The sequence below is a fragment of the Gallus gallus genome, chromosome 5 (assembly GCF_016699485.2).
Source record: "Gallus gallus isolate bGalGal1 chromosome 5, bGalGal1.mat.broiler.GRCg7b, whole genome shotgun sequence".
In the NCBI taxonomy this organism is placed as follows: Eukaryota; Metazoa; Chordata; class Aves; order Galliformes; family Phasianidae; genus Gallus; species Gallus gallus.
This window is the reverse complement of record NC_052536.1, coordinates 4215491-4228282: the sequence shown is the minus strand read 5'-3', so window position 1 is coordinate 4228282 and position 12792 is coordinate 4215491. Positions and strand designations below refer to the sequence as shown.

General features: G+C 36.6%; 1 protein-coding gene across 1 annotated transcript in view; it reads right to left on the bottom strand.

Moving 5' to 3' along the window:
* Window positions 1-6401: 6401 nt before the first annotated feature.
* METTL15P1 (methyltransferase like 15 pseudogene 1) overlaps window positions 6402-12792 on the bottom strand; it is a 115960-nt gene continuing 109569 nt past the window's right edge. The window contains exons 6-7 of the mRNA NM_001397411.1: window positions 12116-12201; window positions 6402-9104 (exon numbers count right to left, since the gene is read on the bottom strand). Of these exons, the coding sequence (NP_001384340.1) occupies window positions 9024-9104; window positions 12116-12201 (167 nt within the window). The 3' untranslated portion in view covers window positions 6402-9023. The remainder of the gene's footprint in view (window positions 9105-12115; window positions 12202-12792) is intronic.

Here is a 12792-nt window from a genome sequence, read left to right as displayed (position 1 = left end):
AGTTGGTGTATCATTAGGTAATACAGGAGGAAAGAAAAATTGATATGAGCCTACTCAGCCCAGAGAGGACAGCCTGCATTTTTGATGTGTGACTCAACACACTCCTCGGCAGCAGCGCTGTGGACAAACAGTTCTCTGAAGGTCCAAAAGAAGCAGGGGCTCTTGAGAGAAGAACTTGGGACTTTTCTTTGGTGATGTACTACAGCCCAGAAGGTCTCCACGCAGCATCACTCACATGTAAATATGAGTTACATACATTGCAGAAGATGATTCAAAAACAACCATGCTCACCTTTGTTACTCTTGCTGTACTTTATATGCTACAAAAATAGAACTGTATTAACTAAAACGTCTTCTGAGAGATAAAATAAATGTATTTTAAGGGTCACTGACGAAGTAAACAGAGCATAGGAACTTCATTTTCCATCTCAATTGTCGTTTTAGCTGCAGAAGTTCACCTGCTGCCATACATCCCTGTTCATACAGGACTTCTTCAAACAGTGGTCACGTAACACAGCAACGCAAATACTGACATCACAGCAGTTCTAAATTTGACATAGAAGGGAAATATTGGCATTCTGAGTAAGGAAACAGGATACTTGAGCTGCCAGAGGACAGGAGAGAGAAGGGGAAAAGCATGTGATTGTACCAACATTTCCCATCTCTTTCCAATTTCATGTATATCAGACAAAAAGCTTAATCAAGTGGCTCCCACACAATCAAGTATCCTAAAATGAGAAATGGACTTCATTCAATTCATTCCCCTGCTATTACGGAGTAATCTTTTACAACTTGAAAGTTGTCATTTCTTCTAGTTTAGTATTAAAAAACCTGACAAAGCCACCACAATACATATACTTTGGAAAATACACTATAGTGTCCCATTAAATTTACTTTTGTTTATTTGATTCATTTATTCAATTTCCCCCACTTTAAATCGTGCAAAATTCCTCTCCCTCGTGCTCTTTTCACGATTCAAATATTTATAGTTAAATATCACAGTTCTTTGCAGTGGTCATTCATTAGTCAAACAACTTAGCTATCAGCTGTGAAGAGTTGCAAGACAGTATTCTAATAAACAGACTAGTAAGTACAAATTGTTATCGCTTTTCACATTTGATAGTTTACAACTTGGTGTCTGAATCTACAGAAGTAGCTCTTATGCCATTATACCTCATCTTTGTACCCACTTTTACAGGTATGCTTTGTGCCTCTCTTGCAGGTAATGCTTATAGCGGAGAACAATGTATAGCTAGGAGCCTAAGGCACTAGGACGTGAAAATCAGATTTCGATGAGACAGGGAACAAGAAAATACATTTGGAAAATGTGTGATGTAAGGGATAAGATGGTTGTATTTATGCAGACACCCTCATGAATGAACAGATTAGCACTCATCAGCCTGGCCTCTTCTGGTTGAAGAAAAAGATTTTATTTTCCCAAAGAGCATAAGGGTGGTTATGCTGATTAATGGAGCACGATTTCCTTGTGTGTATGCATAGACCGAAAATATAAACACATGTATACTTACATCTTTGCCTCTACACAAGGCTGTTAAAACAGTATATCTATATAGCGGTAAATGAGTATAAAACTCATCTAGAACCCTACAACAGTATAAGACATTCAATGCAAGCAAATTTGTAGCCACAGGAGTCATTTACCATTGTAGTGCTTTTGGTATTGTCATTAATACCTCTGCAAACTGAAAGATTGCCTTAGCCTCCAAATTTAAAAAAATATTTTAAGAAGTTCAATTTTTTCTATATTTTCATTTTGGGATAAACAACAACAGAACTTTCTTTGCTGGTACTTAATATGCAAAAAAGATTTGCTTGCTTTCCAACACACAGTCTATTTTATTTCCTTCAGCATTTTGAGTGAAAATGCTTTGTTTTCCAACAGGCATCGTTTTGACAAGGTGCAACATTCTCACTAGGAGCAAGGTAGTTTCCAATAAGCTGTACATTATTTCAGTAATCTGAGGAGCAGAGGGGAGTATGATTTAGACAGGGGAAAGACATAAGTTGAGAAGAAATACTTCAGCTCCTGGTAAGCAGCAGCTGAAAGACACTACCATGTGAAAGCTGATCTTTGTAACACAAGGTGTTTACTCTTTCAGTCTACGTCTAAAGATCTCAACATCAATAAAGATCTTACAGTCGTAATTAGCACCATTTCAAACAAATTACATGAGTTTGTAATTCATTGCTTAATTGATACTTCACCCAACAGAAGGTATTTAACACTCACATAAACCAAAATTGTGTTAGAAATGTGAATCTTTTATATTATAGACAAAGTAGCATGCTAATAAAGACCAAGCTAGAACTACAATTTTGAGACTGTGCAATGACAATTTTGCAGCAGAAACTGTATTTCAGCTATGCTCGTAAAGATTTATTTATGTCATTTTTCTATATGCATGCTATTCAGATGATTTTATGTATTTATAAATATATGAATCTAAACATATTTATAATCTACTTTTTCCTGGTCAGAATTGACTAAAAACTATGACTATCATTTAATTAAAAAGATGAAGCACAACATAAACCACCTCTTCCTCCCTAAACTAACACTGGAAGGCAAGGGAATTCAAAAGTACTGCATCTGCTATTTCATTTTAGTTTAAGTTTTGGTGTTCACTGCTTCTGCAAAGCCAAGCAAACGTAAGACATATGGATTTAGGCACTTAAGATCTAGTATCCATATTAGAACATTCCAGTTTAACTGACTTGCTGTGAGCCAGCAAGGAGGCAGGATCTGCCCAGAGTCCCTGCCCATTTGGCATGCTCTGGCCACAGCAGTCTAGTTAGCACTAAACTTGCTTTCATATTAATTCATACACAACAGCAACTTCATGACACTGCAGTACCATATTTCCATGTCAGGTCTTTTGAAATGTCAAGTAACCTGTTAACAGTGCAGCACAGATGAGGTATATAGTTTTCCTGCTAACTCCAGCTCTAGAGTAAACTGTACACACTTTGAGGAATGATTTGCCTTTCAGTAAGTATTTCCTTGAAGCAAGAACTGCACTTATCCTTTTGATAAGAGGATGAGCTTCATTATAGTGTGCTAGAAAAACCTGTGGCAGGTGGGTTGTTATTAATGGGACATGTCTGTATAGGCATGGAAACTGTAACTCTATTTTTAAATACAGACTTAATTCATTTAAATGGAGATACCTGGACCTTTACAGGAAACAGGCTGTTGAAACAGGTGATAACATTGTTATTTTTAAGCCTTGGAAAAGCGTAAAGAAAGATGTAATTAATGAAATGTGTTTTGTTCTCTGCCAAGATTATAAGAGAAAGCAATAGTATATTTTTGCAAGAACATATTAAACCCACTCATGAACTAATCTTCAAGGAAAGAAATCTTTCCCTAAACAGTCACTTAGATTAAATGGAAGGAAATTATTAAACTGAATCATGAATCCGTAGGGCTGATGTTCCTATTAAAAAGAAAATAATAGGAACCAATCACCCACTCTTTGTCTTTCGTGGCTACTACCGCTTCATCTTTATTCTTTGGTTTTTTTTTGTTTTTTTTTTTTAAGAAATGAAGCAGGCAAAATTACACTCTCTTATCAATGAGTATGTATTGACTCTTGTGGAAAAAAAGTAGCAGCTTCTCCCCATGGCTGTTCACATTAGCTAATATTCATTTATTGCATAGGCTTAAACATCCTGAGTGATCAACAAAACACCCAACAAAACATTCTGAACAGATTTTAAATAAGTTCAAGCTTTCTAGCCTTTTTAATTCTTTGGTAAGCAGAGCTTGATAAGAAATTATTTCCTTTCCTAATGTACTGTTCACAAAATGCATTTTTGTGTTTAGTAAGAATCGCTGCAGCCAGCCACACGGAGACAAATAAATTTAATTTCATTAAACCAACCCACAGTGTTGGGCGGCTCTTGAACATGAGCACCTACAAATCTGCCCCTCTGGCAGTAAACAGCACTGGATATAATAAAAGTGCACCTAGAGATGTCAGGAAGACATTTAACTTCATTTATAATTTGTTAAGAGAGAGAAAAATTAGGACTTTCTCACCAGTCCCTTTGAAAAACCTATGTTGACTGTGAAAGAGCCTTCTATCTGCTCCCCTTATGATAAATGAGGAACAACAAACACAATACTCACCACTTTGCCTTTCAGATTACAAGCAAAAGAGCAGAATCAGGTGAGGACACAGAAGGAGGCTGGTGCCTCATCTTGCCTGCTCACTTGGCCTTGCCTTGCAGGACAGTTTTGTGCCCTCTGCTTCTACTGAAGCTGGAAATCTGCAAGTGTCAGTTGTTTCTGAACATAACACAATTCGCCTTTTGTAGACTCTCTGACCACTTACTCCTCCAAAACAGGACAATCCGCAGCAGCCTCCTAAGAGGAGCATTTGAGCATAAGTATACCTGTTTGTACAGCAACTTGACACAGGTCAGGGAAAGCTCAGAATACTTTTCTGTGTTTCAGAACAGCAGCTCCCCCAGCAGCAGCAGCAGCAAAGGACATTTGTGGTGGCAAATGAGAAGAGTAGATAAGAACCTTTGGGTGAGCAATGCAGTCATAGGGAGGTTGCAACACAGAAAAGAGAGGTCATAAAAACAGAACTGTGCATGGTGAGTAAAATATTTTCAATTATGTATGAAAAAATATTAAGTAATATACTCATTTCTGTATGCGGGCACACATACACTTCAGAAGCTCCTAGCTGAACATCAGAAAGAATTTCCTATGTGCACTTAATTAGATTATGAATATTTTTAAATATATCCTAATTATTTGGAACATTTCCAAAATATTATGATTATTATTAAAAGCGTAAATGAAATTTGGGGCATTTCTGTAACCAGGATTTTCATCTTACCTGTTCTGGCCAAACAGTTTCTGGTGGGACGCTCTACCATTCATTAACTACTGCCATTTGTGCGGCTCATTCTAAAAGTAAAAGCTATTGAAGCTTTCAACCATCCATAACCCTATGTATCTTTTAAGCCAGAAGCTAAATCCTTGCCAGAAGTGTTGATACATCTTAGGGATCTGTATTTTGTCCCTTGGAAACAGCTTTTTAATTAACTTATTTATTTATTGATGAGTGTAGATGATAGGAAAGAATCAAGGGTAATAAAGAAATCATACATTCCCAGCCTATTAACCTCTGCTATGCAACAACATGCACATACACACACAAAAACTCCTTAAATTTCTTTTTGATTTTTTCCTCTCTAAATAGATAAGGTAACATGTTTTACATTCGGCACGGAGAAGAAATAAACATCCTTGCCAGCTACATTTCTGCAGAAAATGAGCACTGGATCAATAGATTTGTGTATTTACAGGCATCTGCCACAGATAACGAATCCTCTTGTAGATTAAACTCAGAAGAAGTGACAAGTAGTTGTTGGCATGCTGCTGGAGATTGGTTATTTTGACATTCCCCACTAAAGTGTTCTGGATTCCAACATTTCTGAAGAGATGGATAATGTAAAAAAATTGTTACAAAGAGTTGATAATCACAGACACTGGAAAGAAAGCAGTTAAAGATGAAAGATGAGCTAGGATTTAATGATACTCTAACATGGTTGTAAGCCAGCTGAAATGGTGTTAAGGAGAACATCAGATAAAGAGCCAAGCTGCTACAGAGTCAAGAAAAGCATAGCATAACAGACACAGTTGCTTTGCCCCAAATGCAACAGTCATCGTAACACCCTATGAAGCCAATAAATTTTGTTCAACAAGTTTTGGGGTTTTTTTTGTTTTTGTTTTTTGTTTTGTTTTGTTTTGTTTTGTTTTTTTTGTTCAACTGTTCTTGTATAACTGACCTGCTTTCATTTCTAGGACTAATATGCCATCCACACAGGTTTAATTAAATTAGTTATTAAAAACATGTTAAGTTATTACAATCTGCATGAAAGCTAATTCCTTCTTCAAAGCTAAATGACAGTGGGGGCCAATTCTCTTAATGCAAAATCCTGAGCTTTTCATGCAACATTCAGGCATCTAACAGCTCTTCACACCTGCATACATTATCTAAGCTTTTTGCTGAAACAAAGCAAAATGACATTTTTACACTCTTGCCACAAAATGCTGGTACAATGTGTGCGGAAAGGCAACCAGTAAACCACAACTCCTTTTTACCCGTTTCCCCACTGAGCTTCAGAATAGCAGTAGTAACTGTGCCGAGTGCTAATAGAGATAATAATTATTATTAAAGGCAGCCTCCACTAGCAAACTGGGTACTAGTCACACATTCTAATGCTTCTCAAATTTTCTCACAATGATACTTTAAAGCCTTAGAACTTTTCAGGCTGCTGAATTTAACATTGGGTCAGACTTGCTAACTGCCCACCTGTGTAGCATAATTTGAGGAAAAAATGGAAACATGACTCAGGCAATTTAAATTCTATGTAGAATTTAATCAGTGAAAATGATATTCATGAAGATCTATCTTTAAAATTAAACAATTCTCCCCACTGTAGATGATATAACACCACCCCTCAAATGTAACCTGCCCCAAACCAGCCATGCGCAGTATTCTCCCTGAGAACGATAAAATGAATCTCCACCAATAACCCTCAATCTTCATCATACCCAAGGCAACTTTAAATTACACAATAAACAATTACACGGTGTGCTTCTAGAGGTATTCCTCTGTTTCAGTATCACTGAACAATCCTTCCAGATTTAGTCAAGTCAGACGCAGTTGTATTGAAATGTCCTATTGCTTCATCACTCAGGATTGTCTTAGAGGGTCCTGAAAGTTTAACTTTTAAATCTATGAAGGTAAAACATCTTTAAGATTGTACTTGGTGTTGAGAAAAAAAAAAAAAAAAAAGGTTTATGTACATATTCATAATTTAAAGAAATAGAGAATTCACATTATACTGTTTCAAAATACTTATGTAAGATTAATTCCACTTCTATATACACAGATTTTGTTCCATTAGCTAGTCCTGTGTGACTGGAGTTTATTGTGGCCTGAAAAACAATGATCATATGGCAGCTTTCTCACAAAAGGACAGTAAGTTCAATCTTTCATTTTGAAAAAGTAGAGATGGATTTTGCTTTAAAAAGATGCTAGAAATGACCCTGTGAGGTCATTTCTATGAGCAGCATTCTATGAATAAGCAGCTAATAGCCTAGGAACCTCAAACCATCTGCATCCATGTTCAGGCAGTGCCTCCAACAGAAAGTACATCTCATTGGGAAAGTGTGTTTACAAAGCTGTATTTATAAACATTTTTATTCATGAACTTAAACAAACACTTTGACACCTACGTAGGATATAAAATGTAAGAAGGATGTTCAAGGATCCATTTCTAGAGGTTCAAATTTACAAGAGGTTTCATGTTTCCGAGAGTGTAAAAATTTGTGCGTTGAAGGTGAACTGAGTAGCTGATAAATCACACATAAGGCTCATTTTCTTCCTCTTCAAACCAATGATGTAGAATTTTATTCTGTCATGACTGGGATTCATAGATCCTAAATATACACAGCCAATAATACAAAATGTTTGGCTCAGATTTTGGTTTGGAAAATATTGATGAGAAGCCCTAAATGTTATATAATCTCCTCAAATTCTGTGCATTAATTTAAGAACACAGACATGTGATTTCTGTCTATTGTACTTTCTAGACAGTAGCTACAATTGTAGCGATACAGCTAGCAGTGCTCAACAAGAGCCAGACAACTGTGTGAAAAAATGAAAGCTATGGAGGTAACATGCATTATACAATATTAAGGTGCATAATGGCATACCCAGATGAGATCTATCCATCTAATTAACTGTATGATTCTATAGCAATTCCTTATAAACTGGTTATTAACAGCACCCTCCTGTAACTGAGCCAGTACATGTTGGTACCATGAAAGAACAATAACATGCAAGCAAGGTGACAAGTATACAACCTGTCCTGTATGCTCTTCCACACTGCACTACATACAACAGTCGCAACTAACTGATTGACAGAGCTCAGAAGGTTGTGATCAGTGGTGCAGAGTCTAATTGGAGACCTGTTAACTAGTGGTGTTCCGCAGCGTTGGGTCCACTGTTGTTCAACATCTTTATCAGCAACCTGGATGATGGGATAGAGTCTACCCTCAGAAAGTTTGCTGATGACACGAAGCTGGGAGGAGTGGCTAATGCATCAGGAGGCTGTGCTGCCATTCAGAGACTTGGACAGACTAGAGAGTTGGGTGCAGAAGAGCCTTATGAATTTAAAAAGAACAAGTGTAGAGTCCTAGACCTGGGGAGAAATAACCACATACATCATTACAGGTTAGGGGCTGACCTGCTGGAGAGAAGCTCTGCAGAGAAGGACCTCGGAGTCCTGGAGGATAACAGGTCTCCAAGGGCCATGAATGTGTCCTTGTGGCCTAAAAGGCCTATGGTATTCTGGGGAGCATTAAGAAGAGCATGGCCAGCAGGTTGAGGGATGTCTTGTCTACTCTGCCCTGGTGACCTTTGGGCTCCCCAGTTCAAAAAAGACAGGGATCTTTTAGAAGGAGTCCAATAGAAGGCCACAAAGATAACTAGAGCCTGGAGCCTCTCCTGTATGAAGAAAGGCTAGAAACCTGGGACTATTCAGCCTAGACAAGACGGAGAGGGGATCTCATCACTTTAATGTTTTAGGAAAGTTGAGACTCTCAAGCCCGTGGGAAAATATGGAACACCACTAATGACAGAAGTAAAAAGTGCTGTCAGCACTTACTCTGATGTGGTAACTTGGAACATGGAAACATTTCTTAATTTTTATATGTAAAAAAGAAATAGAACTACTATTGTGGATCCACTTATAGAAAAGAAAAACAAATTTGAGCATACTTATAAAATAAGTATAAAATAGCCTCATTAGTAAATTAAGAGGAACATAAGCTGAAAATAGGCTGAGAAGTGCCAATTATTCTGAAATCTATAGGATATGATTGGAAATCAGGACAACTAATGTGATACGCTATGTTGGCGGGACCAAAACAGCCAATAGGTGTGTTCAGTGGCCAATCTTAATGCCATGCTCTTAATACAAAAAATAAGTTACTTCAAAGGAGAAATTATGGCAGAAGTAATTAAATCCATACTTCCTTCTCAAAGATAAAACCTAGAAAACAGAAAGAGAGAAAAGTTTTCTTAGTACAACAATATACTTAAAGGAATCAATCTATCAACCCTCCTTTTTTCAAGAAAAAAAAAAAAAACCCTCTTAATTTTTAAAACTGTTCAGGTGAAGCAGCATTCTGAAAATAAAACTAAGTCTTGTATTGCCTGAAAACATATTCACCAGTTGAAGTGGCTAAACTGGAAAAGAGAGTTTGAAATATGCTGCTGAATTACAGGCCTATTGGAAAATGTGGTATTCATGTAGGAATTTAATCCCTTTGAGATATAAATGAATCTAATGTTGACTGTAATTAAATTCATTAATCATTTTTTTAGTGTCAAAAATGTTGAGTACTGCTGGTCCCAGAAAAGCTTCATGGAATTTTGAAAAAACAGTAGGTTTCTTGCCTGGTGCTGTAAAACCAACAGACACACACGAATTACCAAATCCAAGCTGCAACCAGAAAATAACCCCATGATCTGCTTGTAATAAGTTGTTTTCCTAATAACTAGACCTCCATTAATGAAGCATTAGTGAATGTTATTGCTCTAAAAAGTAAAATATTGTAACATTTTAGGGATGGCTCAGATTTTAATCTAGGCATCAGTCACCATGCCATATCAGGTAGAGTATGTTTTCCACCCAGGTGCAGATGGTGCTATCCAGTATCAGTTTGATTACTACACAAGAAAAACTGGCAGGGTCCTGGTATGAAAACTACTGTGACACATCCCTAATCATCCTATTTACTTTAGTTTTAGAATGTTATTTAATGCAATATATCTATAGAACATGGTATTTACCAAGCCCACTTAATTAATCCACTGATTTATACCTTTTCATCACCTGTTAGCTTTTAATAGTCTGATTAAGTATAGTAACTACTCTAAGGGCACAATTTAGATCTTGGTGCAATGTTTTTCAATCAGAGTACGTTTTCTATTATTTTTAATAGAAGCAGCAGAAGTATGGATGTAATCCTGCTCCCTATCAAATAATACTTCTTTCACCTCCTTTTTTTTCCAGCAGATACATAGGCTGCTCTGAAAGTAGTGCCTCCTATGTTACAATGTTGGCCCATGATGTCAGAGGCAGATCGTGTTATGGCAGTAAAGGTTGAACCTTCCCACCAATATTTCATTACATTTTGTTGCTGTGTGACAGATGGCAGCAGAGGGGCAGTCTGACAAAATGGCATCTGACATGGAAGTGCAGATGAAGCAAAGGGGTGTCGTTGAACTCCCCCATGTGGAAAAAATGGCACCCATTGACATTCATCGATGCTTGCTGAACATTTATGGAGATCGAACAGTGGATGTGAGCAGAGTGAGGAGGTGGGTGGTGCATTTCAGCAGCAGCAATGGGCGACTTCTGCTGGTGAAGATTTTTAGGATCATAGCATGCGGGCTCTTGTTCATCTTCATCATCATCTTTTTCATCAGGTGAAAAAGCATAGATCATGGTGTTGAATGTGTTGTAGAACAGCATTTCGTAGCTGATTTGTAGATTTGCTCTAAGAAATGGTGTTGTGCTCTTTGTATCTGTTGTAGTTTCCATGGAAATAAATAGGAGGCATTACTTTTGGAGTGACTTGAAAACTAGCTTCAATTCCAAGCTTTTAAAATTCTTTTTTCATACTCTGAAACCCACTGTTACCCCTATTAAGCCCTTGTGAAATGAAATGTAAGAAACACCAGTGGATCTGCCTCTATATCAAGAAGTTTGTTAATTCATCATTATTGTATCTATTTAGGTAGTACTGCATTAATCCAGACAGTTAGTGTGGACTGCCCCATACTCAGCGGACTCTGGTAGAGCACCAAGCCTTTTCAGCTTCCAATAAGAAGCTCACCTGCTAGAGTGTTGGACTTACCTCCACAATGTCATCTCACATTGCCTACCCCGACATTTCAGCTCGCATTCCTATTACAACTTCAAGAAATGGGACATTTAGAAATAACCAGTGCCTTTAATAAAACTATTCTCATAAGTAAAAGTTGCAAGATTAGGCTCTCAGATTGTGCGTGTATTATCAGGCATGCCTGTGTCATTACTCTTGAGAATATATATTTTGCACTGTATGAAACAGTTCTTATGATATCCTCGTTTTCAAATACTTATCAGCCAAGGCTGTCAATACTTACCATTTTGGTTCTTTGTAAAGTCTATGAGAGATTTTGTTAAGCATCAAACTAATTTTGATTAATAGGAGAAAAATAAGTTACAAGAAGGGTGTGTAGAAATGGGCATAATATATAGTTTGAAATAAAAAAGAAGCTTTTCTAGCCTAAGTTGTTGGTGACTGTGTTATTATTAAGTATTTCACACATTTTGGTACACACGTTATAGCACCATGCTTCAAGATTATTTGGTCTCTTGCAGTTATTTTTATAATTACTGACTTGTGATATAACTTGGTTAGCCTTCTTAATATAGTCACAGCTAATATAAGATGATAATATCATAAACATAGTAGTATTAGTATAAGTATTATCATAGTAGTGATTTACTCTGAGCTCTACTATACATTAAATGCAAATATGAACCACAAACCACCTAAACTGGAAAAATAGATTACATTTTCTTTGCCAGATTCAAATCCACAGACTCAAGCTGACGTGACATGTAAACAAATAACAATGGAACTTAAGTATTCACTCAATTATGTCATACATGAATTCTAAGATGTGATTTATATACCATAATTTATTTTCATTTCAGTATCTGTCATATCTCACAGGCTTTTACATTTTATGCAGATTTTTCCACCAGCATAGAAATCTTTTTTAATTAATGTCAACAAAAATGAGGTACATTCACCACTGCTGCCAATTTCTGTAGAGAGTGTATGGGAGCTAATGAATATCAATAATTTTTATTCATATATACATTTTACTCTCATAATAATATATATTTGAGAATACGTTTGTTTTTCTGCCTTTTGAATTCACCCTTTCACAGCCTTTGTTCTTTGAAAACTACAATCAGTGTAACTGGAAACAACTACTGACCTGTAAAAGAAATAACAGTTCTCCACATCTCTTTGCCTTGTATCCCCATGTTGAATGCGCTGTTACTCTGATCATCTGTAGGTGCACTACAAAAAGAACAAAGCATAGGTATTCCCAGGGCAGACAGAGGGAGCTGTATCTCCAGTTTTACTCTTTAAAGAGACAGCTATAAACGAAGTGTCAAGTTTAAATTCACAAACACTGTAAATTTAATAACATCTCTAGCTTGATTTTGTCTGAACACTCAAAGCAATCTAGGCTTTAAAAGCACTAGCAAAGATGCAATTTTCCTAAAGAATGAGAGATAATGAAAACATTTTATTTTTTGAAAACTTGCCTCTGTGAGAACAGTAAGAAATGTCACCAACCAATCATTTGCTGTTAGTTTGTTGTTTTTTGTTGTTGTTGTTGTTGTTGTTGTTTTTTAGCTTAGACTTTGATGAACAACTACTTATGTGTTTCTGTTTTGGTGATGTGAAAAGTATCAGAAAGCAGAGTATGCCATCAGCAAAGTACGTCAAAAATTATTAAATACGATGTTTAATAAAGTCAGATTGACAGGTGCTATGAGTTTTCTGAAAAAAAGAAAAGCCTTTCTCTCTCATTTATCTTGAGAAAAGCTTACATTGGATTCACAGGTGGACACAATTCTAACCACAAAGGACACAAACGTAAGA